Genomic DNA, 20,850 nt, shown 5'->3' on the forward strand with positions numbered 1-20,850 from the left:
TCAAAACCTCTGGAGGGCCAAGTTTGGCCATGCCTGGTCTAATCTGTCTGTTTCATTTTTTCTCTGTTTCTCATTTTTCCAGTGTTAAGTTTTGGTTTCCTATGCCTGCACTGATTTGTGTTGGTTTTTTTCCTTAAAAGGAGGGGGGGCTCTAAAAAAAGGGACTCTGTGGGCACCAGGAAAAGCCTGAATGTGCATGTACATAATTTCATTGTGTGAGAGGGAACCAGTTCCCCTTTAAGAGCTTGTTAGGGGTCATCAAGAAAATCAATGGGTTGGCTTGAGTATCTGAGATGGTCTTCCAGTCATGTAGAAATCTGAACAGTTGAGATTGCAATTAAACTTCATCAGTGAAGAACATTCTGGAATCAAGCTATAAGCTTTTTTCCAGGAACCATTAAATCGGCAGAATGAATGGAGTAAGTGATTTTCTTTCTTTCTTTCTTTCTTTCTTTCTTTCTTTCTTTCTTTCTTTCTTTCTTTCTTCCCTTTCTTTCATCGACTATCGTGAGTAGGATGGAGAAGGATGTCTCTCCTTTGAGCCTTTGTAAAGCATGAAATTGATGTTCTAGTGTTATGCAATTATGACCATGATATCAGCACAAGCGTTTCTGCTTGCCAGATGAACCTTTCTCCAAGCTCCTTCCTTCATGTCCTTTTTAGGGGCTCTCCCAACCCCCCAGAGCTAATTGGGTGGGCCTAAAGAAATTATAACATGGGGAGTGGCTCTAGAAACCTACATACCACCCTTCTTCCCAAAGGAGCCTAGAGTAGGAAACTTATCCATTGTTTAAAAAATCACAATTAAAACTTCTAAAAGCATTTTGAAACTTCTAGTACTAGTTGTACACCTAAGGATGGGTATGCATGTGTTTTGCACTAAAAGTTTTTTCCTTATTTTTGAGCTGACTCTGGCATTGCCATGAATGAACATTGCACAAACTGTGGATGACAGAATACACATAAACTGAAGGGTGTTCTGGTCTATTGGCTCACTTCTGAGTGGAAATGCATATATGTGGGGGAGATCAGTCAAATATTTGTCTTGGGGAAATAAAAAATGTTTTGGAATACCAGATTTTTGTTTTGCTTTGTTTACGTGTGTGTGTTTTTAAGCAGAAGTCCGAAGAAAGGGCTGACCAGCATAGGATTGTTTACAATATTTAAAGTGGATGCTATGTTCCTTGTAAATAAGAAAAGAAATGTATTGTTCCATATTAGTATGGAATATATTTTTTGTGTTGCCACTTACGGTAGCTATTTGCAATTGTAAAAGAACACTCAAGAGAATTACTCAGATGTGTAGATGAACCTTTTTTCTCATTATTACAGGATTCAGCTAGCAAAATATTAGCAGGAAAGAACCAGAGAAGTCAAATACACAAATTACATCCTCCCTACCCCCACCTCAAAGTAACTGTTAAAGAAAAATGGTGGTAGATGTTTTCCTTCCTCGGTGTATCTGATTCCGCTGAGATTTGAAGGCTACAATCTGATGCCTTACCAATTACAAAAACATGTAAATAAAGGGAAATTGTTTTGTTATGCATTCATAAATAATTAAGAACTTCACAGCAGGCTTCCACCATCTCCATGTTATCTGCTGGGAATGTCTCGTAATGGAGATATAGTTGCCATTGTTACCGCAGCAGATTGCATTGCTATAAAGCAGAGCACATTAAAGAAAATGGCTAAGAATGCTAAACATACTGAAAGGAGAAATTTGTCTTCTGGGCGTTTTACTGTATGATTTTCCCCATTGGTGTGAAATGTTCATAATTTCACACACACAAAGAACACAAATGCAAGACTTGCTGTAATCTCAAATGTTGATTGAGAAGTCTGAGAATTCATTTTGTATTTTCTGCTTCTTTGTCTTAAATATCATTGTTTATAGAGCTTTAACAAAATATTTACAACACTGTATTGTGTTTAATTGTCAGGGGTAATCATTATACCTCTGTATGATCCCCTCTGGTTATCTCAATTTGGGAAAGACACTTTATGGCAAGATTTTTAATATAAGGAATTTTTTTGATTGAACCAAGTATGACACCGAAATCATCTCACTCGGAAAAAAATTAACATTAATGTTCAGAGCTGATCTCCCAGAAACTTCAAACTACTGCTCATATAATCTTTCTCACTAATCAACCTAGTTGACATACATTAGTGAGATTATGTCAGTTTTTGGTACTTCTGTAATTCTGTTCAGTATTATTCTTCCAGTGGGAGTTGGGGTGGTGGTGGTAGAGATGACAAAAACAGACAAGAGCAGGGGTAGCCAGTACGGTGCCTTCCAGATGTTCTAGACTCCAACTTCCATCAGCTCCACCCATCATAGCCAATGGTCAGGGATGATGGGAGTTGTAGTCCACCACATCCGGAGGACACTAGATTTCCTACCACTGGGTTAGGGCATCAGTGCAAAACCTTTCCTGAGGATGGATGTTCTGCACATCAATTCACAAACTATCTAGAAATCCTCTGAAGCAAGGACTCCCATACAAATCTCCTATGAAAGGTATTTGCCTAAATGAAATAATTGCTCAACGCTAGAAGGCTAAGATTTTTAATGGTTTCTGATTTGTATATCAGAGGACCATCCATGTTCTTCTCTTGATCTAGAATGCCCTGAGACTTTTAAAGCTCTCTCTGACTTTCCTAGGATGGATTCATTGGCCCATTTAAAATAGAACTACGCATCCCAAATGCAGGCAGCGTAGTTGCATGATATTACACATGATGCTGCGCTTATTTCCCAGTGGTCTGCATGGGCAGGAATCATAAGGTTATTCCCACTGTATCATCATTGCAAACAGATGCCTTTTGCCACAACTCCCTTCCAGGCAGAAGTACAGGAGCAACACATACACTGGAGCCTTGTACAACCGCCACAGATCATTTGCTTTCTGATGCAGCAAATACAATGAATCATAGGCCATGAGTGGGTTGTACAGTTTGCCGATGATGATGGATTTGAGGAAGGTTGTACCTTAAAAGAAAATCCTTGTACTTGGCAAAGGAATTGCAAATGATGAACTGATATAGAGGTCCTTATACTTGTCATGTTAATTGCATCAGGTGTGTGTTGTTTTTTTAAAGCATTTGGTTTAACTAGGGCTGAAAATTGAAAATCACTTACCTGGGAGTAAGTCCCATTGAACTAAATGGGATTTACTTTTGAGTAGACAGGTATACGATTGCACCATTCATAATTCTGCTCTATAGCTACACATGTCCCATATTAAAGGTAAAGGGACCCCTGACCATTGGGTCCAGTTGTGGCTGACTCTGGGGTTGCGGCGCTCATCTCGCTTTATTGGCCGAGGGAGCCGGCATATAGCTTCCGGGTCATGTGGCCAGCATGACTAAGCCGCTTCTGGCAAAACCAGAGCAGCGCATGGAAACGCTGTTTACCTTCCCGCCGGAGCGGTACCTATTTATCTACTTGCAATTTGATGTGCTTTCGAACTGCTAGGTTGGCAGGAGCAGGGACCAAGCAATGGGAGCTCACCCCGTCGTGGGGATTCGAACCGCTGACCTTCTGATCGGCAAGTCCTAGGCTCTGTGGTTTAACCCAAAGCGCTACCCGCATCCCAGTATGTCCCATATTATTATCGGTTTAATTATAACTTAGCTCATCTGTTACTAGAGCAGCTTGGGGACCACTTTCACATGGCTGGAACACACTCTAGAAATGTGGGAAGCTCTCTTATCCTGAATCAGACCCACTGGTCCCTCTATAGCTCAGTATTGTCTACCCTGACTGGCAGCAGTTCTTGGGGGGGGGTGGTTAAGACAAGTCATCTCTACCAGCCCTGTCTGGAGATTGACTCTGGGACCTTCTACATGCAAGGCATATGCTCTACCCCTGAGCTGTTGTCCTTCCCCACCCTGCTTGAACAACGGAGGTAAAGATCAAATGACACAGTTCTTTCTAATAGCAACAGTGCAAACCCCACAGAGGGCTGATTCCAAGGGAAAAGGAAACACATAAAGTACCTGATCCACATAGATACCTTTTTAAAGACTTTACTGGAACAGCTTGAGCTCCAGCTGTACAGCAATGACTCCTGTAACATTCCAGGGATTGGAAATCTGTGGTCCTTTCAATGTTGATGAGCTACAACCCCCATCATTATTGGCCATGTTGGCTGGGATGGATGGGAGCCCAAAAGTCTCTGGAGGGTCATAGGTTCCCCATCCATAGTATATGTGATGAAGATCAGAGCAGGTAGATTTGTGTGGCACATTGCTTTCCAAGATGTCTATCGCATAGCCTGCAGAAATTTCCCTATTTCTCTCTGGGACAAGTGATTTTCACAAAGGAAATACAACTGGCAACAGGAAGATTTAATCAAATTGTAATTCGAATCAGGAGATGAAAGCCAGTATATGGCTTTCCATTTTGTTCTATAAAAAATCGGTGTAAAGTGTGGTGCCTATTGAAGAGCTTGAGTGGCTGTGCTAACAGGGTACATTGCTGAGGTTGGCTGGCTTGGGCATGGAGCTTCTTCATGCAACATACAGGAAATGGCTTTCACATTGCCACATTCAGACATGCTTTGGAGAGCCAGTGTGGTGCAGTGGTTAAGAGCGGTAGTCACGTAATCTGGGAAACCGGGTTCGTGTCTCCGCTCCTCCACATGCAGCTGCTGGGTGACCTTGGGCCAGTCACACTTCTGTGAAGTCTCTCAGCCCCACTCACCTCACAGAGTGTTTGTTGTGGGGGAGGAAGGGAAAGGAGAATGTTAGCCGCTTTGAGACTCCTTAAAGGGAGTGAAAGGCGGGATATCAAATCCAAACTCTTCTTCTTCTTCTTCTTGATTTAGCTCCTGAAGCAGTCCTAGACGAGATCATTTGGGGATCTATTTAACAAAGTCACCTATGATAGGGGAGAGTGGTTGTTTGGTGGAACTGAGTAATGCATTATTCTAAAGACAGAGTGACCTTTAGGGGACCTTGATTGCAAAAAAAAAGTTAAGAAAACAGGTCTGCCCTCTCACACTTGCATAATGCAGCAAGCAAACAAGCACATTTTGTAATAACAATGGAATTGTATTCTGAAAAGATTGGAGGAGAACATTGGATATAAATATTTTGCCTTAATTTCTCAAACTTTAAATTGATTTTTAAATAGTTTATGTGCTTTCCCCTACTGTATCTGTAACCCACAGAACTCCAAGTCAAATTATGCCTTAAGTATGACACAACTGCAATTTAGATACACAGTGTACCAGTGCCCCCTGCAGCTTGGATATGTTAATTATTTGTGAAGAGCAAATGCTCTTGTTTGGGGGTTTTTAAAAATCTGCCAATCAAGAAACATATGATGATGTAAATGCATTTGGATCTGCATGCCTAGCTATAAACCAAATGATTTGAAAGTATTGGACTTTTGGTTGTTACCTCATTATTTAAAATGTGAAAGAGCAGATATAAGGTGGACAGTGAGCTTTCTTTTTCTTTTTTTCCAAAAAAAAGCAGACATTTCTTATAGGCTGATTTATTGGGGCATGAGGTTTTTGCAAACTGTTAGCCACTTCATCTGCAGTGAACTAAGACTATGTATGAAGAAGAGACGGTAATTCAGTAACAGATCTACATGCCTCGCTTACAGAACATCCTTGGTGTCCCTAGTTAATAGAGATAGCAGTGCAAGGAGCAAACAACTGCAGAGTATATAAGGGGTGGGACAACTTTAGGTTTGCAGATCTGCTTTATCTTTTACTATAACCTGAGATCTTCCTGGTGCAAAATAGTGGCTCAGGATGATGGCATAAATAAACTAAGAATTAAGGACAGGGTGTCTCTGAGCACACACTCAAACTAGGACAGAAATCACCTTCCAACCTCCCTTCTACACACACACACACACAAAAAAAAAAAAAAAAAACCCCAGCAACCTAATTTAGGATGCAGGGAGCCTTTTAGTTATTGATGTTGGCAGAGTGTGGCCATAGAAAGCAGGGATGGAGAAATCTGTGAACTGCCAGGTGCTATTGGACTACAGCTCCCATCATCCCTAACTGTTGGCTATGCCAGCTGTAGCTCATGGGAACCGGAGTCCAGCAACACCTGAAATCCCTGATATAGAGAGAGTCGCCAATGCAGAAAATGCATTTTCCTCTCATGAAATATATCAGCATGCCCCACCAGGTACTAGAACGTATGGTGCTTTTGCAGAAAAGGTTTCCTTTAACAATACAAAATGGGAACAAATCTTCACAATACCAGAAAAATATATGAAACTTTAAATTACATCTTCATTCAGAGTATTGAGAATTTTAAGCAATCTCAGAATGGGGACATGAACTTGGATGACTCAGAGACATTTTTAAAAAGTATTGTGTGCCCATCCTTTTCAAGACTTCAGCAGTATGTGATGTCCCAAACAATCTGAGTCAGTGACTACACATTGTATTTCTATCCCTAATTTGTCCCAGAGGGAAGAAAAGCAATCTATAGTACCATTATGAAGAATTGCCAAAAGGATATAAGATCCTTGTAAGAATGGGATGCAAAATGATATCATATAATAACTGTCCATGTACCTTCAACTTCTAAAACTGCCTTGCTTTTATTAATAAGAGATGACAAGCAGTGACTCAGGCAAATACAGCTCACCTTGGGTAGTATATGGAATGAGGAGAGAGGTCAGCTAACGTTAAATGCAGCACCAATTGATCACTTGGCAGGTGGCCTGAAAAAAGGAACTATCTGAAGCGGGTTGTTAGAATTAAGCAATTTAAAATAATTGTCTCTGTAAATAGATCTGTTCAATTTCTGTGCATTATTAACACTGGAGTTATTTCATTATCATTTATTCTGCAGTTGCAAGTTAAATTTGCCTTTCTGAATCTGATTTTAAATATGGGAAATTGTTGAATCAGAGTGGTTCAGAAAGTTGTGCTGAGAGAAGGTGCTACTAACAATAAAACATGCATTTTATTCGCAGAAGAGAAAGACCTGGATGTCCCAGATTTTGCTGTCCCAGATTTTGAAATTAAGTGTTACCCAACTAATTCAGGAAAGGCAAATATAGATTGCTATCTACTCAGCTATGAATTGGCCCGTGGACTAATCAAATTGGAGTTACAGTGGTGCCCCGCAAAACGAATGCCTCGCAAGACGGAAAACCCACTAGATGAAAGGGTTTTCCGTTTTTGAGCTGCTTCGCAAGGCGATTTTCCCTATGGGCTTGCTTTGCAAGACGAAAACATCTTGCAAGTGTTGTGATTTTTTTTCGCTCCCCCCCCTTTTTTCTAAGCCGCTAAGCCACTAATAGCCTTTTAGCCGCTAATCCGCTAAGACTTTAATAGCCACTAAGCCTTTAATAGCCGCTAAACCGCTAATAGCGCTAATCCGCTAAGCCGCTAATAGGGTTGCTTCACAAGATGAAAAAACCGCTAGGCGAAGAGACTCGCGGAATGGATTAATTTTGTCTTGCGAGGCACCACTGTATTGCAGTTGTTATGTACTGAACTTCTCACCCTGGGCCAGCAGGGGGATACTGTAGATAGTTATGCAAATAAGGGATCGAAAGTGACGTTCAGTGATTGAATAGTTTTAGAAAATTGTTACAGTTACATTGTACTGGAGCTCTACATAAGCAGGCTGACTGAACCCTTCAGTTCAGTTCTGTCCTGGCCTGTGAATAAACAAGAGCTGTTTGAAGAATTGCTGTGTCGTCTGATATGTTCACCCACAACTTAACAGCAGCAATCTGTAAAAGGGGTGAAAGAACTACAGTATATGACTTATCCATGTCTGTCACTCTAAATAGATCTATATTTAGTTAAAGAGATGGTGGAAATGGAAACACTGCCCTCTGATACAGAAATGTTTCCTGTGCATTTATAATTATTTATTTAAAACATGTGGAGTGGAGTGTTATGTGAGGGAAGACTGTGTTAAGGGAAATGCTCAGAGGCACATTTATCAGTTCCTGTTTCTTCTTCTGTATGTTCTGGGGATGAGACCTGGCACTGAAAACAGAAGTATTGGCTGAGTTTTGTTGAGTTCTGGCACACATTCTGTTCTAATAGTTAATGACTTAGTCTGAAATCTTCCTTGCCCAAATGCAGAACATCTCCGGCAACAAGTGTGATTTTCTCCACCTCCTCACTATCTAGGATTGCAGAACTAACAGTCTTTCTTACATGCAATGTATTTGAAAGCATAATGTATAAAATGTATAAAATACCTGTTGTTGATATTATTCGAGTTGTAAATGAATTGGTCAGTCCTTTTTGCTTAATGTACCAAAAATCAGCACTCGTCACCAGGGCATCCTAGACTGTGTGGAATTCTTTGTGAGGCCTGACTAACTAGCTTTATTGAGTAGGGCTGTGCAAACGCTTCATCTGAATATTGGGGCAAGGCAGGCATATTCAGACCAAGGTGGGGCCCCTCCAAGGCAAAGCTCACACACCAAAGTACAGTGGTACCTCGAGTTACAAATGCCTCAGGTTACAAATGCTTCAGGTTACAAATTCCACTAACCTGGAAAAGTTACTTTGAGTTGAGAACTTTGCCCCAGGATGAGAACGGAAATTGTGTGCCGGTGGCGCAGCGGCAGCAAGAGGCACCATTAGCGAAAGCACGCCTCTAGTTAAGAACAGTTTCAGGTTAAGAACGGACCTCCAGAATGAATTAAGTTCGTAACTAGAGGTACCACTGTAATCCAAAGTGATTCAGGTCATGCAGGATTTTTGGAGATATTTAAAAAATGGTAATCTAAGTCATACAGTCAGTAGCCAAATGGTGGAGGGGGTTGAAATGTAAATATATAAAGGAAATGTCAGGGTGGGGAGAGGTGGAATTGGGGAGCTGGCATTCATTCACTGAGAGGTCTTGTCTTCCAAGCCATCACTGGAAACTTCCCCAACATTCTCCAGGCACAGGGCTTGTGGGGTGAGATGTTGATTCTATAAAACCAAGTGGACAAGGTGATTTGAGAGGAAGGTGGGCAGCTTTCTGCAGTTATGCCTGAAGAAAGCAGACTATCAAGACCCATTCCAGTCTGCTTCCAGACCTGGATTTGTCAGCAAAACAGACTTGGGCACCCTGACTGATGACCTGCAGGTGGAGTACAACCCTGTTGGTTCTCCTTGACCTCTCAGCAGCTTTTAAACTATGGGCAATTATAACTGTCTGGAGTGACTCAAGGAAGTGGGTTTTGGCATTACAGTATTACTGTGGTTCCATTCCTACCTGCAAGAGTCAATACCAGAAAGTAGTACTAGAAGACTGTTGCCCAGCCCCAGCTTTTGAGTTGTGGTGTCCCAGAAAGGTCTATTCCAGGGTTACCCAATTTTGAACTACAACTCCCATCATCTCTAGCTAGCAGGGCCAGTGGTCATGGATGATGGGAACTGTAGTCCAAAAATAGCTGGACACCAAAGTTTAGGAAACCCTGGTCTATTCTATCTTCTGTGCTGTATAAACTATTGGGAGATGTCATCCAGAGATTTGGAGCACAGTGCCATCAGTATTCTGTTGACACACAGCTCTGACTCTCCATTCCATTGCAATCAGGAGAGGCTGTGAATTTGTTGTACCAGTGTCTGGAAGCAGTGGTGGGCTGGATGGGGGGCTATAGGCAACTGCCTCCCCATTCAGTTAAAGCTGCCACATACTAAGTTTTCATATAGCTACTTTGTGGCTCCTGATTGTACTCCAAAATTCAATGTTGCCATTGGAAACAACATTCCAGTCAGCATGACTAGCCAGAACAATCTGAGCAAACACCCACGCTTTCTCTAGATAGCACCAGGCAACCAAAAAAATAATGAATTGTTTTGTTCCCTACTGATCACTGTATTTAGCAAACACATTAAAATGTCCTTTAGATATGTGGGCTGAAAAACAATGTATTGGCTCAGAATCTCCAGGTGGGAATAAGCCAATGGAATACAGTCATACCTCGGGTTGCGAACCCTGCGGGTTGTGCGTTTTCGGGTTACGGACCATGCCAAACCCGGAAGTACCAGAACGGGTTACTTCCAGGTTTTGGTGCATGCACAGAAGCGCTAAATCACACTTTGCGCAGAAGTGCCAAATCGCATCACGTGCATGTGCAGACGCAGTGCTGTGGGTTGCGAATGCTGTGGGTTGTGAACGTGCCTCCCGCACAGATCACATTCGCAACCCGAGGTATGACTGTAGTAAAAAAAGATGATTTGTCTATATAATCACACCACAATGCATCTGGAACCTTTGTTATTCAGCTTTCACCTTTGCTGAAGAGGCCCCTCTTCATCCTAACCTTTGACATTTGAGATATATATTTTAAGGACCCACTCTAGTTGTGATTGAAATTTGTTTTAAACTATTTTAATGTTGCATTTTGCATTGTTATGCCTTACCCTCATGGCGAAGGGGCCTCATCAATGAAAAACCTTTCATTGCAGAATTGTGTCCCACCTTGCCTTTCCAATTTTCTTCTCTTTTTCCAGTTAAAAATACCATTTCCCATTAACTAAAAACCCATCAAAGTCTTCCACAATCTTCATCCCTGTTGCTTTCTTCGAAGGGAAGCATGCAATTTCATTTTAGTTTTCCAGTGGTTACGGTGTTGTATTTCTCTTTCCAGTCTGCCAAATCACTTTCAACACAAAAGGATGGCCACCTGGTATTCATTGGGAGTGTTCAGGTGATGTCTGCCCCAAGTCTCATCCTTTCTCACTCCCTATGGTGGTTTCTTGTTGGCTGAGGTTCCCCCTATCACTGGAGGAGTGGCGTGTAACTGAGGAGAAGTATGAGTACTGTTTGGAGCAAATGGGTTGTTAAAAGAACTGCTCGAGTGAAAAAGTATTTGGAACAGCTCTTGCCCTATTCCAGACAGGACAAAGAGAATTACAAATCGAGCTATACTTGCCCTATGGGGGCCACACTTATATGGCTCATTAGCTGAATGAAGGATTCTGACAATTATTACTCTCTGCGGATAGGCAGAGTTATCAGGCACAAATGGCTGTAAAAGAAGGCTTTTCCTCACCATAAGCTTTAATTAAAATTGCACAGAAACTTCCACTATGGAACTGAAGTTACAAATGTGAAATGTCAGCCCAACCAGAAGTCAATGGGGCTTATTCCCTGATAAGCATGCATAAGGACTGCAACCTAAGGCAAATTTTTTTAAAAAAATGCATATCCTTATAAAAATGCATAATGATGCTTAACCATTCATGATTACTGCTTCAAAACCCACATAAATGTGACTGCTCATCAGTTCCTGTATTAAATGCAAAACATAAACAGGCGGGTCTGCCTGTTTGATTTTTCAGAACTGTATCAAGTTCATTTCACTAGTAGATACTTATTACATTGACACAAGTGAAGTATGGTGAGTGGTATAGATGCAGTTTTTGTGGACATGGCCAAGATTCCAAAATTACTGTCTTGTTGCTGTTCTCACCCAATTGCAGCAGGCATGGGAATCTCAAATTTTCACAACTCGGCTTCAATCCTCCTTGCTGGCTTGACTCCAAGAAATCTTAAACTGTACAAAGACAAGTACAAATCCTCCGGGCTAAGCATAATTTCCCCCTGGGCAGAGGTAGCCTTGGAATGCCAGCTCCATTTTGTGGAATCTTAGACACTATGCAGAATTAGATCAGAGGGGCAATGCATGATGTTTCCCCATCTAAAAACAAATTCACAGTATATAAACTAGCCTATCGAGGAGAAGACTCTCTCGCTGTTGGGACTTTTCCACATGCAGGGGAAGTTTGTCCATTTTTTAAATATCAAAGAGTATTACGAATGCAGTCATACACCTGTATGCTGAAGAGGTACCATCCAATAATTCTGCTTGCTCTCTTGACTACTATAGTGGATCCAACCTCTCACCTCCAATTAATAATACAGTAGACTCACCCTGCTAACTTCCCCCTATTAAATATAGTGCACACACCTCACTGTACCCCAATTACACAGAGTTTTACAATTCACCAGAGGTTGTCTTGTGTAGGACTTGTGAGAGTGAAAACTTAGATTTAAAGTCTCAGGCAGGAGTGGAACAAACAAGAAAAGTTTATTTTCAAGAAAAGAAGTTGGGGAAACAAAGTTGGGTTAGGAATTGCATACTTTCAGTTAGAAGCTAAGTTATTTATTTTAACTAACTATATGTCTCCAGCTTAAATGCAGTGTTATAGTCACAGCTTTTCTCTTAACCTCGCTTTACTCAAAATCAGTTGTTATACTTCCGTTTCTGTTACTTACTTATGGCAGGTAGTTCAGTTAAATATCTCTTAACCTGAACCTTATCTCTCAACTCAGTTCCAACCTTAGCTCTTAGCCTGAACCCTGTCTAACATCTTGAATCAAGCCCTATCTCTTAACCTGAACCTTAGCCCTATCTAACTCTCTCCCTCAGAAACTGCTCCTTTTATTCTCCCTTTCCCAAAGTGCTACTCCTCCCTGCTCTGTGACTAGCTGACTTTGTAGCCAATCAGTGAGAGGCTGCAGCACTCTGCTGGAATTTTGGGGGGTCCGCATTGCCAGACTAAAGTCTGGCTCAGCAGTCAGTCACAACTATGTTGTTCTGCTTAACATTAAGAATGGTTGTCAGTTTCCCTAGAATGGAGATGCAGAATGTGGAGAAATCTTTTTATTTAGGTAAAATTTTGATTTTAAAACATATAAATGCCTTTATCTACAACATAGTTTGGAAAGTGGTTTGTCCATCTGTTCTCTAGCCGTTCAAACACATCTAGATATATTGATGCCAGACTGGGCACAATGGTTCCCAAGATGGAGGCACCAGTTTTCCTCTCTGTTTGGATACCACTGGATGCCATTTTGCATCAAGATGGTGGATCAGAATGTTCCAAACTATACATTCTTACTTAAAGTAACTATGTTAAATAAAATATTAAGTTTTGGTTTTACTTTATATTTATATCTCAGTGTTTTATTCTGTGGAAGAATAAGTAATAAGTTACAGCAAGAAAAAACTAAAAGTGTGAGATACCCCCTTAATAATAATGGTGAAGAGTCTCCACATAGAGTTGTGACAGCTCACTTGTCAAGCATACAAGGGAACTGCCAGATATCCTAAATTGGAGACCCAGCACACCATCTTCACTGTGCATAAATTTAATTTATTTAATCTCCGTAGCTCAGGAAAGTGTGTGCAATTTGGACTTGAATAAGTATATTTTGAGAGATCTGTTTCAAGCATCTTTCTTAATTGTGTCTGTAAGAAGAGTGATGTAGTTGCCTGTTCAGAGGTCTCGAGAATTACATCTGCCCTCAATTTTCTGCATGGAATACATGAGGGAGCACTTTGTTGTTAGGGACATGTAAACATGAAGGTATAAGGACACAATACTGTAGCAGATCAGCAGTGTTAGTAACATTGGTAGATTGGCTATGATTGATGAACTTGCTGTAATCTAGCTACCTGAACAAAAAAAGGGGGTTAGTATGCATTAATTTTCCTCCCAATAGCTGTAGGACTAAGTGCCAGGTTTTCTTACATAAATTTTATGCTGGTTACAGAAGCCAAATTTCCATCAGCTACAAACACAGATTACAAGCATCTGTTCATGTGATTACAAACTTGATATAAAGTGACGTTTCTCATTCTGTAAGCAATTCCTAGACAGGCACTGCAGAATGCCAAAACTCTGCTTTTCTCTCTGGTACAGCTGTTGTTAGGAAATGGGAAGATGTTATCACTGGTGTAAACAGTCATCAGCTATTTTAAATTCCCAAGGGCCTAATTTTTGGTTTTGGATCATTTGATGCTACCCACTGTGTCTTAAACTACACAAAATCCCATGTGTCTGAGATTACAGTGATCAAGCCAAAGAAGGGAATTGTAAGCCTTTTTAAAAGACCAGTAGTATATACGTCTTTGATTCTTAAAGATCCAGCAGTCACCTGAGATATGTTCTGTAATGAATCTGCTAAACTAGCCAGATATTTGCATAGCTGCTACTGTATGAACTGGCCAAGCCTTTCAGATTTACATCTGCCTGCCCCACTTGAAAACCTTGTCTATGGTATAAAAAGCCCTTTCAATGCGGTTGTGCTTCATGTTCGAAATAGCATCCTATGGCAAATCCAAGAGACAGCCTTCACTGATGTTTTATTAGGTTGGAAACACATAAAGGTAAAGGTAAAGGGACCCCTGACCAGTAGGTCCAGTCGTGGCCGACTCTGGGGTTGCGGCGCTCATCTCGCTTTATTGGTCGATGGAGCTGGCGTACAGCTTCTGGGTCACGTGGCCAGCATGACTAAGCCGCTTCTGGTGAACCAGAGCAGCACACGGAAACGCCATTTACCTTCCCGCCGGAGCGGTACCTATTTATCTATTTGCACTTTGACGTGCTTTCAAACTGCTAGGTTGGCAGGAGCAGGGGCCGAGCAACGGGAGCTCACCCCATCGTGGGGATTCGAACCGCCGACTTTCTGATCGGCAAGTCCTAGGCTCTGTGGTTTAATTCACAGAGCCACCCGCGTCCCCGGGAAACACATAGTTCAGTGCTTTTCTGTATAAGGAAGACAGTAGTAGGGTGACTCCAATAGGTAGCAGTTCCTGGAAGTTCATGTACTATGGGTCACCTAAAACATGCACATCCAGGGCTGCAGTGGGTTGAGTGATGGATCGCTCCACTTGCCTCTTCACAATTCCATTAAGGAGCAGTGCAGCGAGGCAATTTTAGACCCTGAACTTGGTACCCGACCCTGGTTGTCATCTCTCTCTCTCTCTCTCTCTCTCTCTCTCTCTCTCTCTGTGTGTGTGTCTCCTGGATTTGCAAGATGTTGAGGGGGGGAGCAAAAGAGAAGCGGGTGGATTTAGGGAACACAAAGGAAACTGGTGGTTTTAAACAACAGCAGAGGTTTGAATAAAACAGGAATGGAGTTAAAACATAGGTGGAAAGTGATGATTTTAAACAATGACAAAGGTTTAAGTAGAGTGAGCAGGGGATAACACTGGGAAGAGTGGCACTTTAAACAAGATCTGAGAATAGCAAGTAGAGCGTTGGGCAAGTCTCTCCTGTGTTAGCTTTTTTGGTGCTAGCTTTTCTTTCTTGTCTATCTCTGCTGTTTCTCCTTTCTAAAATAGATTCATTTGTGTTTTGTTTTTGGTTGTTGTTTTTTTAAAAAGCAAGCCACAGTGTCACTCCATCCCTGCTTTACTCAAACCTCTGCCATTGTTTAAAACCACAATTTTCATCTCAGTCTCCCTACACCCACCCTCCTTACTCAGACTTCTGAAATTGTTTGAGAATGGTAAAAAGGAAGAGACACTAAAAGGGATAGGGGATGGGGATGGGGGAAATGGCTGTTTTAAATTATCCCTCTTCCATTCCACTGAGAGATAAAGCTTATGAAGTCCTCAGATACTCCAAAGTACTTTCCCACAAAATAGTTAATTCCTGGTATGATGTGTTGTTTTCAGCAGGAAGTTCCATGTTATGTACTGAGCTGAATCCTAGAACAATAGGATCCAGAATGCAGCAGTCTGATTGGTCCACAGGAGCCACCCAATCCAGCTCCAGGTGGAAGTGACTCAGCGGCCTGATTGTCCTGCAGGAGCAGCCAATCAGGCTCCTGGATGAAGTGAATCAGCAACCTGATTGGCCTGCAGGAGCAGCCCAAAATTAGCCAATCACGCAGGGCCCATTGTGTAAATAATATGTATATATAGCTAGACGTTTTGGGGGAAGTTTCATTCATTGCTATTACGAGCTGAATAGAGAGCATGAAATTCACACTTGACTCCGAGTATATTTCATTCCAGATTCAACATAGTAGTTTAGAAGAGCTATTTTATTAACAACCCATATATGTACAGCATCCATCAAGTGACTTTCACCTTCTCTACCTGAGCATGCTAGATGACAGGCTTACTCTTGAAATTCTATTTGCTTAAAGATACAGTGACGTATCTTCATGGGGGTGTGTGCAAAGAGGGATGCATAATGAGAGAGAGGACGGGGCATGGAAATGAGGGGTGGACTGTGGGCAAGGGAGAGTTGAAAAAAGGAGGGAGGAAGTGATAGGGAAAGGGGGTGAAAGTGATAATTGTGCGTGCGTATGTGTGTGTGTGCGTGCCACAGAGACTTTAGGATAGTGAAAAAGGCATGTAAATGGGGATGATCTGTGTGCGAGGGAGAGTGAAATGAAAGAAAGGGTGGAGGATAAACTACCAGCTGAGCTCCTGCAGTGTGAATCTAAAAGGGAAATTTGTTTCACATTAAAATTGTTAAAGATCTGGGCACAAATTAATTACAATTCTTCCCTTCCTGCTACATTTTATGCCAGCAATAAGCTTGAGCTCCTAGGGTATGCGATCCTAAATACCAACCTTGTATGTACAACAGGCCACATTTCCCTTCTCACCCATTCTTGTGCATATTTACTGGGCAGCAAATGTGCATAGCATAATAGCCTTAATTCTTAATTGAGTTATTTCATTTTTTTAATAAAAAAAATTAACACAGTTGCACATTAGCCTAAACATTAACCTATAGCAGCCCTAAAGTTGGCTGATTAGCATCATTTCAGTATTGCAGAATAGAGGGGAATAATGGGAGGAGGAAGGAAAATCAGTGTTGTCCATTTTGTGCGTTTTTGCTGTGCACTGCTGAAGCTTCCAACACCTAAATGCCTTTTAAACGCTTCCTAGCTCTTTATTCAAATAAGCATTTTAGTTAAACCGTTTGGAGTCAGGAGTATTACTTATTCATAGCAATTGGAATGAATTCTGAAAGCAGTTGCAGATATTTGCTCTGTTAATGACCTTGCACAGGCATTTTCCCATGAAAGGGGGCTAGCCAAAAGGAGGTCTGGAAGAAACATTGTTACACTAACAATTGGGCACCTTTTAAAAGAAAGATTCTGAGAGCAATAGATCCCTTTCTGGCTATTTGGGAAAATCAACAAAACCAGGCAGGAGCAGAATCCTGTTGTCTTCTTCAAGGTAGTCTCCTTTAGACTCTCAGTAAGGGAATTGGGAAACTATACGAGTAAGATGGAGATGATTGTGGGAGTGGGGTCTATCTGGTTTGCAGTCTGTGAGGAACACTGAATCCAGCCTTGCTTCTGAACTTGCAGCTGGAGTGCCTGAGTGATGTAGGTGCATTTGAGCTGGCTCTCTTATTATTTGTTTTAATTGATATTCTTAATTATTTTACAATGTCTCAGAGCTGTGGCCCTCCAGATGTTGTTGGACTACAACTTCCATTGTTCTTGACCGGGTGGGATTGATGGAAGTTGGAGTCCCAACAACATCTGGAGGCTCATAGCTCCCTCGTTCCTCTCCTAGGATGTAAGCCACTTCAAATTTGTCAGCATGGCAGAGCACAAGTTTCTAAAATAAATATGGCAATTTTGTGCACACTTGCTTGCAAGTAATTTCTGTTGCGTTCAGCAGGCTGTGCTTCCAAGAAAACATGCATAGCAATGATCTATGGCAAATCCAGTTCTGCGCCCATATAAGCATCCACGTTGGCTGGTTCCAAAGACAATTAATCATCAATTAAAATGATTACAATGGGATTAAAATGCATCTTGGTATTTATGTGATATGGCCAGATTTGCAAACCAAACTGGTACGTCACTTCCCCCCATTTCCTATCTTGACTGATGTCTTTTATAAAAAGAAAATGTTTAATTGGCTAGATGTTTATAAATTAGATGAACAAGTTATGCTCACAGTGAATGCTGTTTTTAACACTGATACATTTAGTGTTTAGGAAAGTTTTACTGTACTTAATGTGTTTCATTTGTTGGAAGCCACGCAGAGTGGCTGGGGAATAATAGTATAAATATCCCTTCCTTTCAGCATTTGTCCCTCTTTCCTTTGGAGGCCCATATCACCTTTTTACTACTGTTCTAGATATTATTATTATTATTATTATTAGAATTTATATGCCGCCCTATACCCAGAGGTCTAGGGCAGTTCACGGAACAGATAAACTTGCTGAATCAGGTAGTTCTGATTTAATACGGGTCTCTTGGCTCTGTGTCAATACTTTAGAACTGTGTTGTTAGCTTGTATTTTATATGTTTTTAACCTTATTAATTTTTTCTGTAATGCTTAAGTCCTTCTGAGTAAAGGAAATATATTGGCAAAACCTATGTACCTAAAGACCTATCCTTGAATCCTAAAATTTCTGTACACTTATATGGAGGAGGGCTAGCATCCCCCTTTAACATGGAATCTGTTGCAAAGAAAACTGGGGTGATAAACTCAACTTTCAGACCCAGTGTAGAAATCAGACGTAGTTCTCCCTTTGAACAGAGCAATTTGTCACAGAGCTAGCTATGCAGAGGGCATTATTTTAGTCTTTGTAATAGAGGCTCAGTATTTTGTGAACTGACCACTGATTCTTTAGCAAACAAAGCATTCCTCACATCACCAAATGGATGCAATACCCCTATCTATAATGCAAATAATACTTTTTTTCACTGGGTAGTTTTATTAAAGGCCTGAATCTCCTGGAGACATCTGGCTTTATGTTAAGTGTTCCATGTGTTTTGCTTCGATAAGGGTATCTTGGTGTTTTTGTATTTCTTGCTAGCTATCCTGCATGACATTTGTTCTGTGCTCATAATCAGCCACAGATTATTTTGCATGCTGAGAGTCTGGCAGTTACGCTGGAGCAGATTTACAACTTCTGCTTTCAAATATGATTGGAATACTGGGGCTGCTATTCAAGAACCACCAGTGCTATTTCCAGGGACTCTGAGAGAAAGCTTAAAAAAAAATCTGTCCAACATCCAGTGGTGCAGCTAGGACTGGAACTTGGGGCTGAAGTCCAGGCCCCACGGCTCAGAATTTTGAATCCATAGTGCTGTTTGTCGTAGCAATACAATATATGTAGTAATCTTCCTAAGAGGATGGGGGTTGTGTGTATTTGTGTGTGTGCATGCTTTATGCTAGCCTGCTTGAAAGGAAGAGTGAAGATCTTCTTTCTGGTGGAGACTGAGTTACTGCAATGTGTTCATAAGAAGAGCCCAGCTGGATCAGACCAAATATACACCCAGTTCAGAATCCTGTTTTTCACAGTTTTGTGTGGCTGCCCTGTGCCCTCTGAGCTAGTCTGCTGTCCTCAGGTGCAATGGGAGGTGCTGTCCCATTTTTAGTGCTGAGGTAAGATCTGACCAGGGACGCGGGTGGCGCTGTGGATTAAACCACAGAGCCTAGGGCTTGCCGATCAGAAGGTCGGTGGTTCGAATCCCCGCGATGGGGTGAGCTCCCGTTGTTCGGTCCCAGCTCCTGCCAACCTAGCAGTTCAAAAGCACATCAAAGTGCAAGTAGATAAATAGGTACCGCTCCGGCGGTAAGGTAAACGGTGTTTCCGTGCGCTGCTCTGGTTCGCCAGAAGTGGCTTAATCATGCTGGCCACATGACCCAGAAGCTCCCTCGGCCAATAAAGCAAGATGAGTGCCACAACCCCAGAGTCGGTCACAACTGGACCTAATGGTCAGGGGTCCCTTTACCTTTAAGATCTGACCAGCTTTTATATGTGGAATATGTCCACTATATTGTAATTCACCTCAGGTAGGAAGATGTCTTGAGCCTACCTTTCACCATGGCCAGCTAGGTGCCTGTGCTAAGCTCTTCAACCCGGTATGACATCAATAGTCACCCTCCTGACAGCTGACACCCAGCGGACCACTGCCTCTGAAGCTGGTGGGGGACTTGTTGAACGAGTCACAAATGTTTCAAATAAAATTAATATTGTCTCACAGATTTCCTCTATCTGAAGAAATACCGATGGATGTCTCTGGCACTGTTTCCGAAGCATTCAAGTCAGCTTTGCCCTCACCTGCTCGCCCAGTCTCATTGTCAGTCTGCCAAGAGAATTTGTGTCGTAATGGAGGGACATGCCATCCCATCAATCTTCCTGATGGCGTCAACTCGTTTCAATGTGACTGCCGTCTGCATTTTACTGGACGCTTCTGTGAAAAAGGTAATTGTGCTTCACACTTTTCAGCTGAGAGAGGGATATTTTCCTGGCTCTGTTACCATCCCTCCCTAGAATGTGTGGAGAAAGTTCACTGGCATTTGAGGCAATATGGTTGTGTAGAATCACCGCCTGACTTGGATCAGGGATGCACCAGCTTCTGCCGTTGAATTGTTCATGCTGGTTTCATCCTTGTATAACTGTGACTATAGATGCCTAACCTGTAGTACTGGTGTTTTGTCATTGTACTGAAATTAAATCTTAAACAGGATTATGTACATAAATATATTCCAGTCACAGAAACTTTTGTCTACTTTTAAAGGTGGAAAGGATTATTTATTTATATCCTCCTTAAAGGCCCAAATAGGGTCTATGTATCTACACATACAAAATCAATGACAAAATCCATACATGATTAAAATACTCAATAAACAATTCCATCAAAGCATTAAAAAACATCCATAATTTAAAAGTGCAGTAAAGCAAGCCAGTTAAAAAGCATAACAAACTAGAAAGCAAAATGATTAGACCACAAGGTCTAAGTTCAGGGGAATGCTTTCCTAAACAAGTGTGCCTTCCCGAAGTGATGGAATGGCAATAATGATGGGGCTTCTCATATTTCAGCTGGGAGGACATTCCACAGTGCTTGGTGCCACTAGTGAAAAAGCCCATGCATGTGCTACTACAAGCCCAAAATAATGGGCTGTAAGCAGGCTTTGAAGTGTGGACAAATGCAGTGCATCTGTTAAAAATAAACAAAAACAAAAAACCTTCTGGCATGCAAGTGGCTACTGATCTGCTTCAACCTTGAAACTATGCCAATGGACAGAACACAAGCTAGAGGATGCTGAGCTTTCCTAAATCTCATTGATTTGAACAGGGCTTGGGTACATTTTTTCTTTAATCAGTGGAT

At 41.6% G+C, this 20,850-nt stretch overlaps 1 protein-coding gene across 7 annotated transcripts in view; it reads left to right on the forward strand.

Moving 5' to 3' along the window:
- EYS (eyes shut homolog) overlaps window positions 1–20,850 on the forward strand; it is a 511,791-nt gene that overhangs the window by 335,381 nt on the left and 155,560 nt on the right. For all 7 annotated transcript variants that reach the window (XM_082218133.1, XM_082218135.1, XM_082218137.1 and 4 more), the window contains one exon: window positions 19,723–19,943. In XM_082218133.1, coding sequence (XP_082074259.1) covers window positions 19,723–19,943 — 221 coding nt within the window. The remainder of the gene's footprint in view (window positions 1–19,722; window positions 19,944–20,850) is intronic.

Source organism: Podarcis vaucheri (assembly GCF_965113315.1).
Source record: "Podarcis vaucheri genome assembly, chromosome: 3".
Taxonomy (NCBI): domain Eukaryota; kingdom Metazoa; phylum Chordata; class Lepidosauria; order Squamata; family Lacertidae; genus Podarcis; species Podarcis vaucheri.